Below are 19,882 nucleotides of genomic sequence, written 5' to 3' on the forward strand. Positions count from 1 at the left end.
CAAAAAATCTTCCAACGATTATCCAATATTTGCTTCAGAAATTCTTCGTGAGCTTCTTTAAGAAATCGCTTCTCGAAAAAAATCTCCAAGGATTTCTCAAGTCAGTTTTTTATTCATTCCTTCGGGAAATCTTCTAGGGATTCGTTTAGAAAATCCATCTGAAATTAATCCTTTTATCCAGATTGTTTCCAGAGATTCTTCGAAGGATTCTTTTGGAAATTCTTCTAGCCGTTTCTCCAGGAATTTGAGGAATTCATACAGACATTCTAACAGGAACTCCCACTAGAACTCCCTCAGAAATCAAAGGATTTTATGGTGAATTTTCGAAGGCGAAGAAACGTAACCGGGAATCTCTTCAGGGATCCTTCCAAAAATTCTTCCGTGATTTTTTTCAGTGGTTCCAGTAGGATTTTTTTCAGGAAAATCTAATGAAACTCGTGCAGATTCCCTCATGAATTCCTCCTGTTAAACTTTTATATATTTTGCCAGAAATTCATCCAGGGTTTTCTCCAAGGATACCCAAGGAATTCATTTAAATACTTCTCCACAAATTTACAGGTGTTTATCCATTTGATTCTCCAGATATTCCTCCAGCGATTTCTCGAAGAATTCTTCTAATTTTTTTTTTTGAATTTTTCTTAGATCCTTTCCGATGTTCCTTCAGGGATTCTTTCAAGAGTTCCTCGTTGGTTCAGCTCCATTTGACGGTGTTTTTTTTTAACTATATTAGGGTGTGAGTTCCACTTGTAATCTCACGCTCCCAAATTCATTCTATTCGAAAACAAGTGATGACGGCACCGATTGATTCCGTTGTATTTGTTTTCATGCGGGCTCACTTCTAGCAAAAAAAAAAATACAAAAATAAGAAACAAAACAAACAGCGTTCCAATCCTTTGTTTTGAGTAGGATGAAAATTGGAGCCGCAAGCTTAATAAGAGAACCAATACCAAATTATCACCCTGATTAGGAAAAACTATCAAAATAATATACTCAAGACGCAATGCTGAAGTAATTTCTATGAGGGCGTACCAGTATAGTGGTGCCGAAAGCTGGAAACGTTGAGTAAGCAGCTCTGATTTGACTGCGACAACATTGATTTTCATATGCCGAAATAATAATGTAATGCGAGTAAGCTAAAATATATACATTATCCTATCGCATTAACTGATGTCGATCGTCTGGATGTATGAATCTTGGTATTTAAAATAGTGAACTACTACTAAGCTTAACTAACCGAATGGGAAAAAGGGATAACATCAGTGGGTTGCGGCCGGTCGACAATTTACCAGATCTTCACCGTACGGCAAATCCTTCAGAAATGCCGTGAATACCTGGTCCCAACGCATCACCTGTTCATCGACTTCAAGGCGGTAATGAAAATTTTTCCTCCCAAATCTAAGAAACAGTTTACGATTTTTGTGGCTTGTTATATTTAGATAAAGTAAGTTATCTTTGTGAGTTTCACCCTTTTTTGCGCTCATACAGGAAATAACAAAACTCAGTGTTATGGGGATTTCTTACATGGATTCGTTCAGAAATCTTTCCAAATACAACAAATGTTTCGGAGATTCATTCAGGAATTCTTTCCGAAATTTCTTCAGAAATCTATTCACGATTTACCTCTTAAACTCCTCTATGACCTATCGAAGAGTCATTTCGTATTTTTTTATTTAAATTCTTACAGAAATTAATTTAGATATTTCACTCGTTATTCCTACGAAATATATCAAAATATTATTTTAGAATAGCTTGCATGCTTTAGTAATCATTCCATGAATTTTCCTTTAGTGATTCCTTCACAAATTCATTGAAAGATTCCTCCAGAAAATTATTAAAGGATTGATTTAAAACCATTTATGGATATCTTCAGAAATTTATCTAGAAATCCTTCTTAGAAATTCCTTCACCGATTCCTCCACAAAATCGTCAAGGGGATTTTTAAGAAATTCAGCAATTGCAATAAACTCATCTCGGGCGAAAATCTCAAGAATAATGAAATACAAAAAATTCTGCCAGGAATGACTTTGGAGATTTTTTTAGAAATCCTTCAGGAATCGATCAACATATGTATTTTGATGATGCTCAGCACATTAACAAAAAACATAGGCACCATCGTATACGACCTTTTACATGGTGACAGCAGAGAATTTATGTCAAACACACAACGCAGCGATGGCACTATCTGTTCAATTCAAAGCGGCCATTTCAGTGTTTTTCATGATCCATTATTCTATTGATTCCTTTAGAAAACTCAAAGAATTTTATCCAAAGTTTTCTAAAGATTTCCTTAGAAATTAATTGGAGACAACAAAAAAACAAACAAACAGAAAAACTTTCTTTTGATCACATCCGATATTGCTCCTACAGGATTTTTTTCGGAGCGTCTAAGATTTCTTTCAAAATTTTCGTTAGAGGAACCCTCAGAAATGTATCCAAAAACTACTATAGAGAAAGTTTCCTAAACCTTCCTATTGCTTCACGTTGGGAACAGCTCGCTGGCATCGTGTACGTTATATGTCAAAATAGACCCTAATGCCGAAAAAAGGGTTAAAAATTCCACAATAGCTTTTTGCAAAAATCGTACGAGATATCTTTTTTCAGAAAATCGCCAATGGATCCCTTCAGAAATGCATTCAGCGATTCTTTGAGAAAATCAAAAGTTGCTCCACAAATTTCTCCAAGGAAAACTTAAGAAATTTTCATGGATATTCTGTCGAAAATTCCAAATAAGATTACTAAGTACATAAATATGTTCAAGGATTCCAAATTCAAGGTGAACTTTTATGGGTTTCTTCGAAAATTAATCCATAGATTCCTTCTAAAAATAACTCGTGGAATTCGTTCTTGGAAGCTATCAAGGCTTCTTTTAAAATTTCTTCCAGGGTTTCCTTATTGAATTTCTCCAGCGCTTCCTTCAGATATTCCCACACGAATTTCATCAGATTTTTTTTTTCATTTAGGTAGATTTCCTTCTGAAACTTAGAGTAATTATTTTCAACATTGTTATAAGGAATCGCTCAAAACATCATCGGAAATTTCTCCAGGGATGACTCCAGAATTCTCTACGTGAATTCCTATAGAAACTTTTTCAAAGATTCTTTCATGAGTTCTTCCAGTGGTTTCTTCAAAAAATTGTCCAGGTATTCTTTAAGAAACTCGTTCAGGTATTTCTTCAGGAATACCAGCAAATATTTGTTCAGGAATCCCTCTAGGGATTCCATTGCAAATTTCCTCATTAAAGCATCCAGGAATTCATCTTCAGGGATTCATTCAGAAAATCTTGCAGGAATTCCTCCAGAAATTTTCGCAGGAGTGCATTCTAAGATTCCTTAAGAATTTCACCGGATACTCCTCCCTGTATCGCCACAGTAATTCATCCAAAGTTTCTTCATTAGCATAACTTTAATGACTTCTTCATGGATTATTTAAGAAATAAATTCAGAAATATTTTCTAGAAATTTCTATGAAAATTATTTTAGAAATATTTCAAGAATTTTTTATTGATCTTTCCAGACGCTTATATATGCGTTTCACCAGTTATTTCAACAGATTTTTTTTTCAAGAATTCGTTCACTGATTTCTGCAGAAATACTTCCATAAAATCGTCAAAGAATTCTATTATCCCTTTCTCGGGAAGTTTCTCTAGATATTTCTCTACTTATTTTTTTCAGTAATATCTTCTGGAAAAACAGGAAAGATTTCCTTGGAGAAATATTTTAATCTCCAGAAACTTCTTTAGAATTTTAAGCATTTCTTCGGGAATTTTGGCAAGGAATTTCTTCAACAGTTCTTCCTTGGAGTTTTTGCTCAGATGATCCTCTAGCGTCTGTACGAAAGTTCTTCAATAAATCCCGCTGAATGAATTTTCTTTAAAAATTTCCGGGGATACCTTTGACAACTCCTAAAAAAATTTTGGAATTTTTTTGGAGGGATTCCTAAAAAAATCTTGTAGCAATTTATGATGATATTTCTGAAGCAACTCCTAAAGAACTCCGGAGATAATGCCCAGGAGAATACATGGGTACCTTAAGATAGTCACATACAGGGATGAGCAATGTACTGGAAAAAACGGTTACCGGCTGTACATTTGACATTTTTCCACACGAACATCATAGGCCCAGCCAAAGTCAAACTGTTCGAAAAATAAATGTCATAACATTTTTTTTCCTGCAGCCTTCTCCCTCGAAACAGTTTCCAAGCGCGAGAGCGCCAGTACTCGAGCACAACGACGACAAGAATTTCTGTCTCTCCCGTTTTCGCATTTTTCTGCGTTTCAAACCGCTTCTAGACAAACTTCTTTACATGCATCACAAAGCTAGGAGTGTGCTCTAGCTATTTGTGCAAATCGATTAAAATTATTTATTAAAACAAGTGAGTTATTAGCAGTTGAAAATATTTGACATTTTTCGCAATCACCCACCTCAGTATGACTGCTCATAAATGTTTTCGTGGGGAAGCGAAAACCATCAAGCGTCTGCTTGACTGCCGTCGGCGCGGCGTCTGATGGTATTGGTGCTGCCGTTGTTTTGTTTTTATTTTACTGCCAGTATCGATGAACGGAAAAGGGAAAAAAGTATTTTTGCCATCCCTGGTCACATAATTCTAAATTAACGTCTGAAGAAACTCTGCAAGTAAAAATACTTGAGAAATTTCTGGAGGAATATGTGGAGAAATCCATAAAAGAATTTCTGAAGGAATCTTTTGAAACATGCCTGCAGAAATCGCAAACAACGGTACTGCTGGTTTATTGAGAAAATCCCTTCATAAGTTTGTGAAGGATCCCTGAAGGATATTCTAAAGAAATCCTTGGAAGAACTCCTGGTGAATTCTCAGAAAAATTCCTTAAACAATTTCTGAAGGGATTTGAGGAAGTGAAGCTACGAAATAGATTTTAGAGCAATTTCTGCAGTTGTTGAAAGAGTCTTTGAAAAAAATAAATCTTATATAATTCCAAAAGAAAGTTCTGAATAAACCCAAATTAATGCCTGGGGAATACCTGGAAGAACACTAGAGAAAGCTGTAGAGAAACTCTTTTTAAATTCATAAACAGAAAGAAATTTAAAAAAAAACTGTTAAAATTTTCAGAAGAATCTTTTGAGAATTTTCTAGGGGAGTTTCCAAGAAAATCCATAAAACGGAGCAATACATTAGGGACGTCTGGAGAAATTCAAGCAATAACAACTAAAAAACTTTGTTGATAAATCTTTGAATTTGAAATCTAGCATCTGATAGAATCTCCGAATCTTTGAGAAAAATGCCCTGCAATTGCACCTTTTTTAGAAATGGTTGGAGAAATTCCTGGAGAAATCCCTAGAAGAAGTTCTTGAGAAATTTGTATTTCCTAGAAAAATTTTCATAATATTTCTTAACGAATTCCTTCAGAAACATTAAACATGAAAGAATGAAAGCATGAATTTATGTAGCACTCCTTGAAAGAATATCCAATGTATTTTTTGAAGAAACCTAGGAGGAATTTCAGAAGAAATTTCTGAGGAAAAGTTTCAAGATGAGGCTTAAACCATTCATAAGAAACTCCTAAACAAGTGTCAAGGGGAATCCCCGAAAGAATCCCTGGAGGAACTCCTGTAGCAATTCTTGCTAAAATCATTAAAAAAACGACGATGATCTTCTTTTTGTAAACATTCCATAATTGTTTTGATAAATCATGCGAGAGTATTCAAAGGAATTTCTGGCGAAGTCCACATACTGGATTTTTTTTTCTAAAATTTTTAGGAAGAATGTTTGTTAAACTCATAAAAAGAATTCCAGAAATAATGTCCCTTTCACGACAATTACGGAAAAAATCGTCAAATAATAATGCATGGAGTAGTTTCCCCAGAATAATTATAAATTGAGCGCAATAGTGAAATAATTTCCTTGGGAGCGTACCAGTATAAGGGGCGCTAGAATTTGAAAACCTTGAGTAACCACCTCTGATTTTAGCATGACAGCACTGGCGTCGGGCCTACTGCGGGCTCCAGAAGAAACTGCGGTCGAAAAAGATTCACCTACGCACCAAATGCACCATGTACGGACACGAGACATCGACCATGCTCAAGGAGGACCTGCAAGCACTCGGAGTTTTCGAGCGACGCGTGCTAAGGACGATCTTCGGCGGTGTGCAGGAGAGCGGTGTGTGGCGGAGAAGGATGAACCACGAGCTCGCTGAACCCAGCATCCAGAAGGTGGCCAAAGCCGGAAGGATACGGTGGACAGGGCACGTTGCAAGAATGCCGGACAATAACTCTGCAAAGCTGGTGTTTACTACTGATCCGGTTGGCACAAGAAGGCGTGGAGCGCAGAGAGCACGATGGGCAGACCAGGTGGAGCGTGACTTGGCGAGCATTGGACGCGACCGAGGATGGAGAGCGGCAGCCACAAACCAAGTTTTGTGGCGTACTATTGTTGATTATGTCTTGTCTTAAATGTGATGTTGAACAAATAAATGTATATAATGTAATGTATGAATCAATGGGTTGCCCAAAACTGTGTTTATTCCTTAAATATCAGTTTTTTTGTTAACATTATTAATGCGACAGATAGCCAGTATGGTGCTTAAAGTTTCTCCACTCTCAACCAGACTCCATTGGCAGGGCCCAAAATGAAATTTGTCTTCGAGTATTTGACCGGTATCTGCGTCTTATCGCATACACCAAATCTAAATCTCTTCAATAGGCTCGCCAATCCAACCCGAGCTTGAATAGTGCCGAATCGCATTCCGATACATATCCTAGGTCCCTCCCCAAACGGCAAATAACAATACGGATCGCGCTTGGCCATCTGCTCCGCCGAGAACCGGTCCGGGTCGTACCGATCCGGATCGGGGAAATGATCCGCATCGTGATGCATGGCAAAGGTGGGAATCATTATTTTCCTACCCTTCTTGATAACAATATCGCTGTCCGGCAGTTGGTAGTCCCTATCGGCATTTCGTTCCAAAATAGCCACCGGAGGATGCTTGCGAAGCGTCTCTGCAAATAACAGATGCATGATAAGACTAGAACAATCGGACTTTGAGTTGCTTTTTTACAAACCGTTTATACACTGATCGAGATAACCCATATTGCCGACGGACTCGTACGTGAGGGTGCCATTGTTTGCAGCAAAGATGTCTAGCACACATTTTCGTGCTTTTTCCTGCGCTTCTTGGTTCCGTGCCAACTCGTACAGGGTGTAAGTCATTGCGGTGGACGAAGTGTCGTAACCGGCAGTGAAGAAGATAAATGCCTGAGCTGCGATCTCTTCGAACGATAGTTTTCCAATTTCTTCACCGGCCTCTTCCAGTTTACCGGTGTTCTTCAACTTCAACAGCAAATCCATAAAGTCATTCCTCACAACTTTATTAGACTCGCGATACTCGATCGTATCCTTGACCACCTTGGAGAAAAACGAGGAAACGTCTTCGTGTAACTGTTTCATTCCGAGAGCATTTGCGTAGCTCCGGAAGGCCTTCATCAGGTACACGACCAGCGGCGAATGAGGAAGCTTATCGAACGCGATCTTTCCATACTTGCGGAACTCGTTATCCGGCTCACGAAAACTGTTGCAATCGATCCCAAAAGCGCACGTTCCGATGACATCGATCGTATATCTGGATAGAAGATCATGCATTTCCACCTCGTTACTTTGCTGCACCACTTCTCCAAGGTGATCGCAGAACTGCTGACACACCCCCACAACCAACGGGAAGGTCATCTTGATTCGTCCGCTCGTAAACGTAGGCGACAGTTTGTTACGAAGCGTCTTCCACTTGGTCCCTTCAATTGCGAACATATGCGCCGACAGTGGGTCATCTTTCTCGTTGAAGTATACACCCCGATTGGGGAAGTAGTTGAAATCCTTCACCAGCAGTGTTTTGATCAGTTTCGTATCTAAGATGTACAGCAGAGGCGAAGTCAGCATGAAAACACCGCCATATGGGACACCTTTCTGCTTGAAGTAGTCATAGTGTCGCTGCGTAATAGGTGCAATGTGTTCCACTTTGCCTAGGGTCTTGAAATTTCCGAACGGAAACTCCGGTTCGATGTACTCGACGCCACGATCTTTCCAAAAATCAAATCTTCTTCTGACCCATCGAAAACCGGCTAGTAGAATGAAAACAACTATCCACACTAGGTAAACCAACCACATGACGCGGACTGCGGGTTCGTCTTTTCGTCTCAACTGATTATGGTACACTGATGATCGGCTTTTCGCACTCGAGTAACCTACTAACTGGTTTCTTCTTTTGCCATTACCCTCTCGGCTGAGATAGAGTTTTGCAAAAGCGTGTGCTGCTTCGTAGTGCTGCGGATGAATGAGTAGAGTATAGGGGAACGGACCCCATGTTAAGCAAAGTGCTCCCAGTTTCATCTTACTCAAAACAATGCTATTGGGCGTTTTTGCTAAGTTTCTTATTTATGTTTTTTTTTTGTTCGGAGTGAGTACGCTTGCTCTCTGATTAACTGATGCAATTGTTGAATAAATCGTTAGATTTTATATTCGATGAACATGAGAACATTATTGAAGAAGGGTGCTCGTACCCTACGAACTCAACTTGGCGATTTGTCTCGACGCGAGGCTGGGGGTACGACGGTTGATAAGATGCTGATTGGACTTGTTTGCATAATTGTCCCATATTATTGTCGATCAAAAGTGTAAAATCAGGATACCGTCAGAAATTCTAACAGGAGTTCTTTCAGAATTTGTTGTTTTTTTTCTGTAATTTTCGTAGAAAAAAGTTTCTTGTAGGGATTCTTTCGATGCTTTCAGCATGAATTCTACTAAAGATCCCTCCAGGTAACCCTTTAGAATGTATTCATATAGAAACAAATGCCCTTTCAGGGTAAAGTCTCTCTAAAAATAAATAAATAAAAATGTGTTTCTGTTTAGTATGTTTTTGATTTTTTTCCAGGAATTCTTTGAAGAATTTCTGAAGAATGTTTTATTGGGTTTTAGGAACTAGTGTACGGGTAACTCTAAATCTTTTAAGGATTAATTTAGACTTTTCATCAAGAAATCGTGTAGTCATATTTCAGGGATCTCTCCTCTCAAGAAATCATGTAGAACTGCAGGATTTATTGCTTGGCCTTTCTACGTAAAATTTTCACTAAATTCTTCTGTGTATACCTGCAGAGAGTTTTCCAGTTGTTCCAGGTAGGGAATCGCGCCACTTGGGCGGTGGCTTCTATATTCGTCTGTTTTCCACTATAACTCAGTCAAATTTGAACCAATTGACACAACTTTTGGAATGTGGTGAGATAGGTATAGTATCTACCCGTGTATAACATTTCAATTGATTCAAAATTGACTGATTTATAGTGGAAAACAGACGAATATAGAAGCCACTGCCCAAGTGGCGCGATACCCTATGTTTTTCTTCAGAGATTCTTTCAAAATCCAGTCGACTCTCCATGTATCGATATTGAAGGGACCATCGAGATAGCGAAAGATCAGATTGAAGAATCAGTTTGTAATGTACAATAAAAGTAAAAAAAAACGACAACAAAAAGATGTCCCTTTGCCTTTACAGAATGTTTTACACCAAGAAAACAAGGTCCAGTAACCTGTTAAAATGGGAATATCGACATATAGAGAAAAACCTAGATTAATCCACCTAGTGGTGATAGTGCCTTTCTCGTCGAATATGTACTCAAGAGCCATAAGCCAAAGTGTTCCTGAATTCTGAGAATACTCAAGAACGTAACAAATCTCATCTTCTTCTTTTATCACAGTTCTCGTTGGCTTTTTACGGCATCATCAGCATCGGCAGCCATGTTGGATTTGAGGCTCGAAATTTCAAAGTGATAATTCTTTGCCACCAAAGTGAATATTCGTATGAAAAAGTATCATCCTATATGCTCACTCACAGTGATTGCGATGATATTTTTTCTTATACGTTGCTGCAGAATTGACAGTTTTTTATCAATTCAAAAATGCGAGGCAAACAATCATTGAAAAGCAAAAAGTCAATGATTCGTTCGAAAGCTTAGTGATGCATCATGGCACCTTAACAATGGGGGAGTAGAGTTGATAAATAATTAATATATTTGATGAAAAACTACCCAAACAATGAGCAAATCCGCTTAACTCATCGGATTAAGTAATAAATTTTCTGGACTCTAATTTCACTTTAAAATTTAAAATTTTTTTGGTTGACCTATTTATTTGTGCCCTTCCTCAAAATGATGAATTCCGAATAAAATTCCCAAGGGGGACCCCTCTTGACTTAAGAGAAAATCGAAATTTGTGTCAGCCTTATTCAGAAAAGCAACAATTATATCTAAGCCATAATCGAATTTGAAAACTTATTGATGGCTCATATTCCGAAGTTATGTATTATGTTAAACGTATAAGCAGAGCTGAAAAATATCAAACCTCTCAGTTGACTGCTTGACCACCTTCACTAGCACTGGATGCCGATCATTATCAAGATTTTTCGGCACTTTTTTCCCTGCACACTTTGGCCTTTATTTAATTATCATTGCATTGGTTATAAGAGTTATGTAACATTTGACAAAAAAAAAGTGCAAGCTAGTGAAATTTCGCATAATAAAACCCATTCAAATTTCAACCGTGTTACAGAGCGCGAGGGCTCAACCAGTTGCATCTAAATTGTGCCTAGTAATTTCAACCGCAAAAGGGGATTGATGCTATAAAATTAAAATTTCCCCATACAACGTTGATTCATCTTACTGTATAATTACGTCTCAGGAATCTAAAATGGTGTGATTTGACAAGATCGCTTTAATTTTTATTAAGATTTTGTTCTTTTACGCAAATTTATCGCTTGCATTGATTTTGTTCACTTTCGTAATTTCAGCGATGCATTCAATCCTGATTCTGCAACACTGCTGGCCATCTTAGATGTGGTCAGAGACTACTTTCTTGCTGCCGGATTATCTGGTTATCCAACATTTTTGATGATTTGATGTGCATATGAGGGTTTGGTTCACTTTTTTAACTGGCCACTTCCGGCGGGACACCTGGAACCGGTTCCGGAACACAACCGGTTCAGATAAGGTATGAAACTATTTTCCTGCCTACCGTTCATCTGGTTATCGAAAAAGCTGGTCTTTGATGCGTCGCATGCATGGGTTTGGTTCAATATTTTTATTGGCCACTTCCGGCAGGACACCCGGAACCGGTTCCGGAACACTACCGGTTCAAATATGGTCTGAAACTACTTTCCTGCTTACCATTCACCTGGTTATCGAAAAAGCCGCTATTTGATGTGTCGCATGCATGGGTTATGTTCACTTTTATATTTGGCCACTTCCGGCAGGACACCCGGAACCGGTTCCGGAACACTACCGGTTCAGATATAGTCTGAGACTTTTTCCCTACTTCCCGTTCATCAGATAATCGAAGATGCCGTGGTTTGATGGGTCGCATGCATGGGTTTGTTGCATTTTCATATCTGGCCCCTTCCTGGGGTACCGGTGCGGAACGCCTAAATGGCCATAACTCCGAAACGGCTGGACCGATCCGAACCATTTTCAATAGGAAACAATGGGACCAGATTCCACGTCGAATGAACCGTCGGTCGTTAAAATCGGTTGATGTTTACTATCTAAAAGTTAGGTGACCTTTTTTGTACACACACACACACACACATACGCACACACATACATACACACACACACATACACACACACAGACATCATCTCAGCTCGTCGAGCTGAGTCGATTGGTATATAACACTTGACCCCTCCGGAGGCTCTATCAAATTTTCGTTTTTGGAGTGAACATATAGCCTTTCGGTACACCTTGGTGTACGAGAAAGGCAAAAACCTTGAACAAAAACAATCAAGATCGCGTTGGGATAGGGAGATGTCGAGATAAAGTGCTATCGACATGTAGAGAGGAAAATGTATGCAGATTGGAGGGATCGATCAGTTCGTCGATATAGGGAGAGATATCGAAATATAGAACATCGAGACATAGGGAGTCGACTGTATTCAATAGGACAGATCGGCGAAGTACTAGATTTGTAGAAATGAGCTGAATTTTACTATGGTGAGAAGGTCAATTCTCCGTTTCTGCAGTGAAAGGTACAAAAAGCGTGTGTATTATGATTCGTTGCTTAATTTGATGCTGTTTGATCACAATTTTGGGCAACAGTGTTGTTGTTTTCTCCATTTCTTGCAACAAAAACAACATACAGTGTATCAAACAATTGTCCGTACAGCAATTTTTTGGTCAAAATAATTTGTCATTTAAATATTTATAACTTTTTTATACGTCGATCAAAAACGTTGAAATTTTGACCAATTATAACCCATATATTGAAGCTCCATTGGTAAAATTTTGGGCGAGATCAAATAAGTTTTCTGAAAGTTTAAGAACTTTTAGTAAAACTTATAAGATTTTTGAACACATTTTCTAAACATTATATCTCAGTACATATTGCTGAAACTTTTCCAATTTTTTTTTCATGTTCCAGCTTATACCTAAGGCTTTCATATGCAGCTTCGTTTGAGGTTTTATATGCACTACAAAAAATAAGAAAAATCTGTATATGTTCGGAGTGTCATTTGGAAATTTATCATATTTTGATCAATAAAAGTGCCAAGTGTTTTCAACTTCTTTAAACTCCCCTAATGTAATATTTTTATACTGGACCTACTAAACTACATATGAAGAGTAGGTCCTATAGATTTTTCGTTCCGTTAATGCACTATTAGTGGTGGAAAACGTTTGGCAGATTATATGTGCAAAATATGGTAAATTTTTAAACATCGTCAGCTACATAAGCACATTTCTCATATTTTTTGTAGTGAATATAAAACCCCAAACATAGCTGCATATGAAAGCCTTAGGTACAAGATGCAAAGCAAAAAAAAAAATAAAAAATTTCATCGAGTATATATTGAGATATGATGTTTTAAAAATGTGTTCAAAAATCACATAAGTTTTTCTAAAAATTCTACAACTATCAGAAAACTTATTCGATCTCGCTCAAAATTTTACCAATGGAGCTTTAATATAGGATTCATGATTGGTCAAATTTACAGCGTTTTTGATTGACGCATAAAAAAGTTATAAGCATTTGAATGAAAAATTATTTTGACAAAAAATTTGCTGTACGGACAATTGTTTGATACACTGTAGTTATCCAAAGTTTTGCTCAAACAGCATCAAATTAGGCAAGGAATCATAATACCCACGCTTTTTGTTCCATTTCATTGCAGAACTGACCTTCTCACCATAGTAAAATTCAGCTCATTACTACAAATCCAGTACTACACCGAACGTGGCCCATTCCTTCAGAAATATCTTGAGTGCCTTTAAGATTCCTTCGTAAACCTTGAATTTCTGCAGGATTCCAGAAATAGTTTCTCCTCCAATCCCTTTATCAATTGTTACAAGACATTTTTCTAAGGATTCCTTAAGGGGTATGTCCAGAAGTTCTTCGAGGGTTTCCTATGGAAAGGTCTCCGGCAATCTTTTCAAAAACTTTAAAGAATTTCTTCAAGAATTCTTCCAGTATAATTCTCTGAAATTGTTTGCAGAGATTCCTGCAGAATAATATTCAGGTTATCCTTTAGAAATTCCTTATGGGTGTCCATTACAAATCCATCCATAGAAATTCTCAGAAAGTCCTGAAAAAATATCCAGGGATTTCTTCACGAGTTCCTAGAGACACCCTTTCAGATTTTTTTCTTTTTTTTCTCATAAATTTATTTTCAAAATTGCTCCATAGGTGGTGGCGTTGTGGTCGTGCGGCTAAGGTCACCAAGTCTTTAGTCGCATCGTGCTAAGGAGCGCGGGTTCGATTCCCGCCGCAGCTGTCAGGAAAAGTTTTCGGCTGTGCCACTGGGTGTTGCATGCTAGTCTGTTGTCTAGCGTCGTGCTTTCTTTAAAGAGCAAATTGCTCACTGGAAGCATTAAACGTGTTCGTGTCTTTTTTTTAAAGATTACCTACAGATGTTTCCTCAGGGATTCCTCCAGGAATTCTTCCAAAGATTAGTATCTAAATTGCTTCAGTGTTTTTGTCCATAAAGTTTTCAAGATTTTTTTTCTGGGAATTTCCAGAGGTGCTCCACGAATAATTGAAGAGATTCCGTTAGAAAGTCCTTCTGGGGTTCTTTCGGAAATTCCTTCACGAATGTCTCAAGCATTTTTGTGCAAATAACTTTTGAAAGATTCCCTAGAGGAATATCCAAAATCCTTATACAAATTGCGGAAAGAATTTTTGCAGGTATGTCTTATGAAGTCCTTGAGGGTCCATTACTAATAATTTCTGAAGGAATTCGCGAAGGTTTACTTATCCTTTGGGACCGAAGGGATCACATATGACCCCGGCAATGAATCCGATCATAACAAATGTGTTCGGGATCACCGAGGTTGCAACAATAGGGGCGAAACAATCCGGCTTCAATTCTAAAGGATAAAGGTAATGAAAAAAAATCCCAGTGAGGGAGCATCTGAAGATATTTCTGAAAGAATGCATAAAGGAATCTGTGGAACCACTAAAAAAAAAGTCCGTGGAAGAAATCACTAGGCAACCTACACCTGCCAAAGGTTACAAGACCCTACCACGCGATCACCACGAGGTCACCTTTTCACGTTCGAAGCTCAAACCAAAGAGATCGAGTCTTTCTCACTCGAGGATTCATCCCCGATGGAGCTTTTATCATTCTTTTCCTCGACTAAATCTCCTAGTTCTTGCACTTTATGGGCAATTTGCGACAGTGTGCAAATTGGGCATGTTTTTGGGAATAATTTAACTACCTATACCAAACCTAGCTCCTAACACAAAATTGATTAACAAACATGTATATATATATTTTTAATTTTCATGGGACATGCACAATGTGCATCAGACACTTGTGAAAAAAGCTATAGCCTAGACAATACATGCCCAATCAATGAGATTCTATTGCTATTGTTTTTCCTTTACGTGTTGAATGCTAACCACCACCAGATGTCTGTAAGTAATATCTTTTCTCACAAGCTGCAGATGGCTTTACGGTCTTCGACAAAGTTTTTCGGAACATCTAAGGCTATAGTTTGATTTCATTAGTTATGTGATTTAACACTTCTAGACGCGCGCTGTTGTAAAAAGTACAACACTACCAAAAAACCTCGCTCTTCGTATACTACGCGAACGCGGAGCAGTTTCAGTTGGTTGATGGCGCGCGTCCTGAAAGGTTAAGAAAAATAGGACCATTCACGAGAAAAATGCAAAAAAAAACAATGTTTCCCCTCATAAACTTTCATACAAACTCCAAATGAGTTTAGCACCGCTCAAATGTTACCGGATTGGCTGAAAATGTGACCAGTGCTTAATGGCGTCATATAGTATGACATGAGAAGGGTACATTCTAAGGTCTAAGTTTGGTGTACTTTTTCTGTATGTGTTATACAGTATTGTTCCGATTTTATCACGCCCCTTTTCGAAAATGCTCTTAAATATTCTACAAAATCTATACGCATTTTCAATATTTTCAACGTTGCAAAACACGCCTTTAACCTACATCCTGAAGAAGAGGGGAAACACTTACTTTCAAATGTAACAGCAAATGAATGAAAAATTAAGGAATGACGCTCGAAGGGCGTGATAAAATCGGAACATTATTTGAATTTTTACTGCTAGATGACATTTTATTTCAGGAGGATTCAGGTAAATTTCATTTATTAATAAATGCTAATCAAATATAATCATAACATTTTAGTTTTCAGATAACAAAAAGGTAAGAATGCTCTATCATATAATAAACAATCACACACATAAACAACACATCATATATATCATATATTGGGGACCATCAGGGCACCCGATTGGAACGAATTGGACAGGAGCCTGGGACTGCCTCCTCCTTGTTGTTAACAATTCGTGGATTGAGGGTGGGCTCTTCGACCCCATCTATTGGGAGTATCCTGTCAATCGAGGGCTTGATTTTGCAGTTGTTCGTGAGAACTTTCTTTTGGAAGGAGATTCTTTTTCCCTGACGCGGGTTTCGCGCAAGTGTCTCTGCTTGCGGGTCCGCACAACCCTTTTTGGCCCTTCATACAGGAGAATGACTGATCACTAACAATAGCACAATCTTGATCAAATCGCTTTTCAGATTATTCCAGTGCTATAGGCAGCTGCCTTGCTACAATAAATGGTAGAACAAAATCATCATCATCATATAGTATGAAATGAGAAGGGTGTCCATCCAATTTTTTGACATGTGGTATTTTGAGCCACGCTACTGTAGAATCCCTTCTCTGTTATACGTCTCAAGACTTCGCAGCAACCATGACTTTATGATAGGAACCTTTTATATCTAACTTACTGCATACGGTACCCTTCCGAAGCGAACCAGTATTTCCGATTATAGCTCGACTAATACCAGCTAATACGATATCTTGCCCACAACAAAAAAATGTAATAATGCGGTTTTAAAATACGCGAACACGAGACGGAACACAATACTTATCCTTCTTACTAATTAAAAGGAACTTAAAAAATTACCTTTTTGGTTGACCGGTTTTGGGCTCGAAGTTGCCCATCTTCGGGACGAATTCCAAAATTTGTAGTAAATTCCATAAAAAGGTCATTGTAATGCTCCGGTAGATTACTGACAAGATGTGTGATAAATTGTTTCGAGTGCTGTCATGGCATAATCAGAGCTAGCTAGTCAAGGTTCCCCGATTTCATCGCCCCTCCACTGGTGCATTCCAATAGAATCTGTGAAGGAACCACTTGATCAATTCTTGAAGGAATTGATGAACATACAGTCAGGTTTTTTTTACGCGGGGGATACATACCGCGTAAAAATAAACCGCGTTAATTCAAAAATCCGCGTAAAAATAAACCGCGTTAATTCAAAAATCCGCGTAAAAATAAACCGCGTTAATTCAAAAATCCGCGTAAAAATAAACCGCGTTAATTCAAAAATCCGCGTAAATGAAAACCATGTTTTATAACTTTTAACTCAATAATTTCCTTCTCGATTTTATATTAAAAAATTATTGCGGATTTTTAGAAAAATTTCCACTCTGCGGTAGCCGCCGAGTTCTACCGCAGCTGTCAAAGTCCTACCGCAGGCTTGAAAATCATCCTATCATTGAAACTGAAGGCCAAATCAAAGCATGCTTGCAAGGTGAATTGAACTGAAAACCAACAACAAACAATGATCATCGGCGTCGTATCCAAGGATATCCAAGGCATCGCTACGGCTCGCTAGGGTAGATCGATGATACCTCAGTGAAAATCAGTAGTCTGACAGCTGCGGTAGCTTTTCGTTCTACCGTAAAACGGAAAGTTTTCTCTAAATTAGCAATAACTCAGCGAATTATTTTAAGACAACCTTTTTTAGATTTTTGCCTGTCACTCAAAATTTCTACACAAACTGTCAAGCTATTGTTTGAAGGTTTAAAGCTTTTACCATCATTGATGACGTCAAACCCGACATCAACCTATCATTCACCTATTTTTATTTTGGCCACCAAACCCATCATGGACCCAATACTTGTTCGATGTTGGTCCAACAGTGGCCCAACATTCGATAAAAATTGACCCGACTTTGACCCGACATTCCATATTTTTTCAGTCTGGCGGAATTTTGCAGGGTTTTCTCGGTTTCGTGCCCAGCTACGCATTCGAGTGACAATGTATTTAATTGACAAGGATTCGCTTCTCATTTGATAGGTGCTCTGATTGCATGAAATCGTTTTGAACATGAATAGAAGGAAAAATGACTAAAAAGATTTGTTAATTAATGTTCAAATGAATGAGATGAAGTTTTGCAACACTGTTTTAAACCGGTTCGTTGTTAAGACTCCATCTCACAGTTGTCGCAAAAGTGTCGAAGTACAGGCAGTAAATCATGTTCACTTAACCTTCCGTAGCTCGCGCGGTTGCTCACCACCGTCAGCACCACGCTAATGCTGAACACGAAAAGCGAGATTATTTCAACGTGTTGTACAAAATACAACAACGCGATTACTCGAGGGTTGATAGTTGACGGTCACAGAGCATTCTTAGAAAATTTTAGGATACTCCAGGTAATCCTAAGTGTTCTGGAACTCAGTTTTCAAAGTCTATGACTATGACAGTAGTTTCTCAAGCTAAAAATAGTAACTATACATAATTAGACAGGGTTTAAATCAATAATTATTTCAAAATAGTTTAAACCCGGGAGCGGTCCCATCGTGTACTGAGTACACGCACCATGAAAAATGCACGCTTGTGGTACACAGCGAGAGCGCGGCGTCGCTGCAGGTAGTCAAAGACGCGACTGCTCGAGGGTTAAAATACACATTTCAAATCAACCAATTGAACAGCCAGAAATGGACATAATAGACATAATTATCTGATAGATAGATACAATAATAGATATAATAATAATAATCTTTGGACATAATAGATTACAAATCGTAGATTTGTACAATGAAAAAAGTTCATGACATCTCAATGTTGGATGTCCTTAGACATCTCAACAGATCTGATGCTGTCTATTAAACTTTGAGATGTTCAGTAAGTCATGAAAGATTACAAGTCGTAGCTTTGTATTATGAATGAAGTTACCGGTACACCCGTAGACTTTAGGATCTAAACTCCACAACAGTTTGGATGACCTAGGTTTTCCTGACTGATCTAAAACTGTCTATTGAACTTTCAAAAGACTTACTGGGCATAGTAGATTACAAATCGTTAATTTGTATAATGCAAGAAGCTACCGCTACACCCGTAGACTTTAGGATCTAAACTCCAGAATAGTTTGGATGACCTAGGATATCCCGACTGATCTGAAACTGTCTATTGAACTTTCAAAAGACTTGCTGGGCTTAATAGATTACAAATCGTTGCTTTGTATAATGCAAGAAGTTACCGCTGCACCCGTAGAATATGGGATCTAAACTCCAGAACAGTTTGGGTGACCTAGGATATCCCGACTGATCTGAAACTGTCTATGGAACTTTCAAAAGATTTACTAGGCATAATAGATTACAAATCGTTGCTTTGTGTAATGCAAGAAGTTACCGTTACAGACTTAGACTTTAGGATCTAAACTCAAGAACAGTTTGGATGTCCTTGGATATCCAGAAAATTTCTCTGCATCCTATTCTACCTTTTTAATGCTGTTAAGCACCAAAACTACAGAAATATGTAGAAAAACTATAATAATGCGTGGAAAACTTCCGGCCTAAAATTAAAAATCCAGGTAAATGAAAACCGCGTTAATTCAAAAATCCGCGTAAAAATAAACCGCGTTAATTCAAAAATCCGCGTAAAAATAAACCGCGTTAATTCAAAAATCCGCGTAAAAAAAACCGCGTTAATTCAAAAATCCGCGTAAAAAAAACCTCGTAAATGAAAACCGCGTAAAAAAAAACCGCGTAAAAAAAAACCTGACTGTATAATGAAAGAATCCATGGATCAACTTTTGTACAAATCGCAGCTGAAATTTTTGAAGTAATTCTTGGAATATTGTAGAAGCCTCTTAAGATATTTCCGAAAGTATCACTCAATAAATTAGAGAAGGAATATAAAAAAATCTGAAGAAAAGTATAAATGAATTCCTGAATGAATTTCTGAAAAACATGAATATTTTAAGAATCCTGGATGGATTTTCTAAAAAAAAAATCCAGGAGGAGTACCCAATGAAACATTTGGAAACCCTGGTGGAATACCTAACAAAACCTCATGAAATATTTTTGAAAAAAAAATGGAGAAATCCCCTAAAAAATCCTAAACAGCGTTTTTAGAAGAATTCCTGGAGGAAATCCTGGAAGAATTAAAAAAAAAATACATTGAGGAGTACGCGGCGGAATTTCTGATAAAATCTCTGTGTGAATTTCTGCAGGAATCTCTGCAAGAATGTCTTCCAGCCTTTCCGTAAGAATTCTTATAAACATCTCTGGAAGAATCTGTAGAAAAATCTTGGAGGATTTTCTAAGACTTTCT

At 37.8% G+C, this 19,882-nt stretch overlaps 1 protein-coding gene across 1 annotated transcript; it reads right to left on the reverse strand.

The window, feature by feature from the left end:
* Positions 1-6,462: 6,462 nt before the first annotated feature.
* Positions 6,463-8,367, reverse strand: LOC109421556 (cytochrome P450 6a8). Its single transcript, XM_019696075.3, has 2 exons — positions 7,035-8,367; positions 6,463-6,971 (listed from the first exon to the last, which is right to left on the reverse strand). Exons 1-2 carry the CDS (start codon positions 8,350-8,352, stop codon positions 6,556-6,558), a joined length of 1,734 nt encoding a protein of 577 aa, XP_019551620.2. The 5' UTR covers positions 8,353-8,367; the 3' UTR covers positions 6,463-6,555.
* Positions 8,368-19,882: the final 11,515 nt, after the last annotated feature.

Source organism: Aedes albopictus, chromosome 2 (genome assembly GCF_035046485.1).
Source record: "Aedes albopictus strain Foshan chromosome 2, AalbF5, whole genome shotgun sequence".
NCBI lineage: Eukaryota > Metazoa > Arthropoda > Insecta > Diptera > Culicidae > Aedes > Aedes albopictus.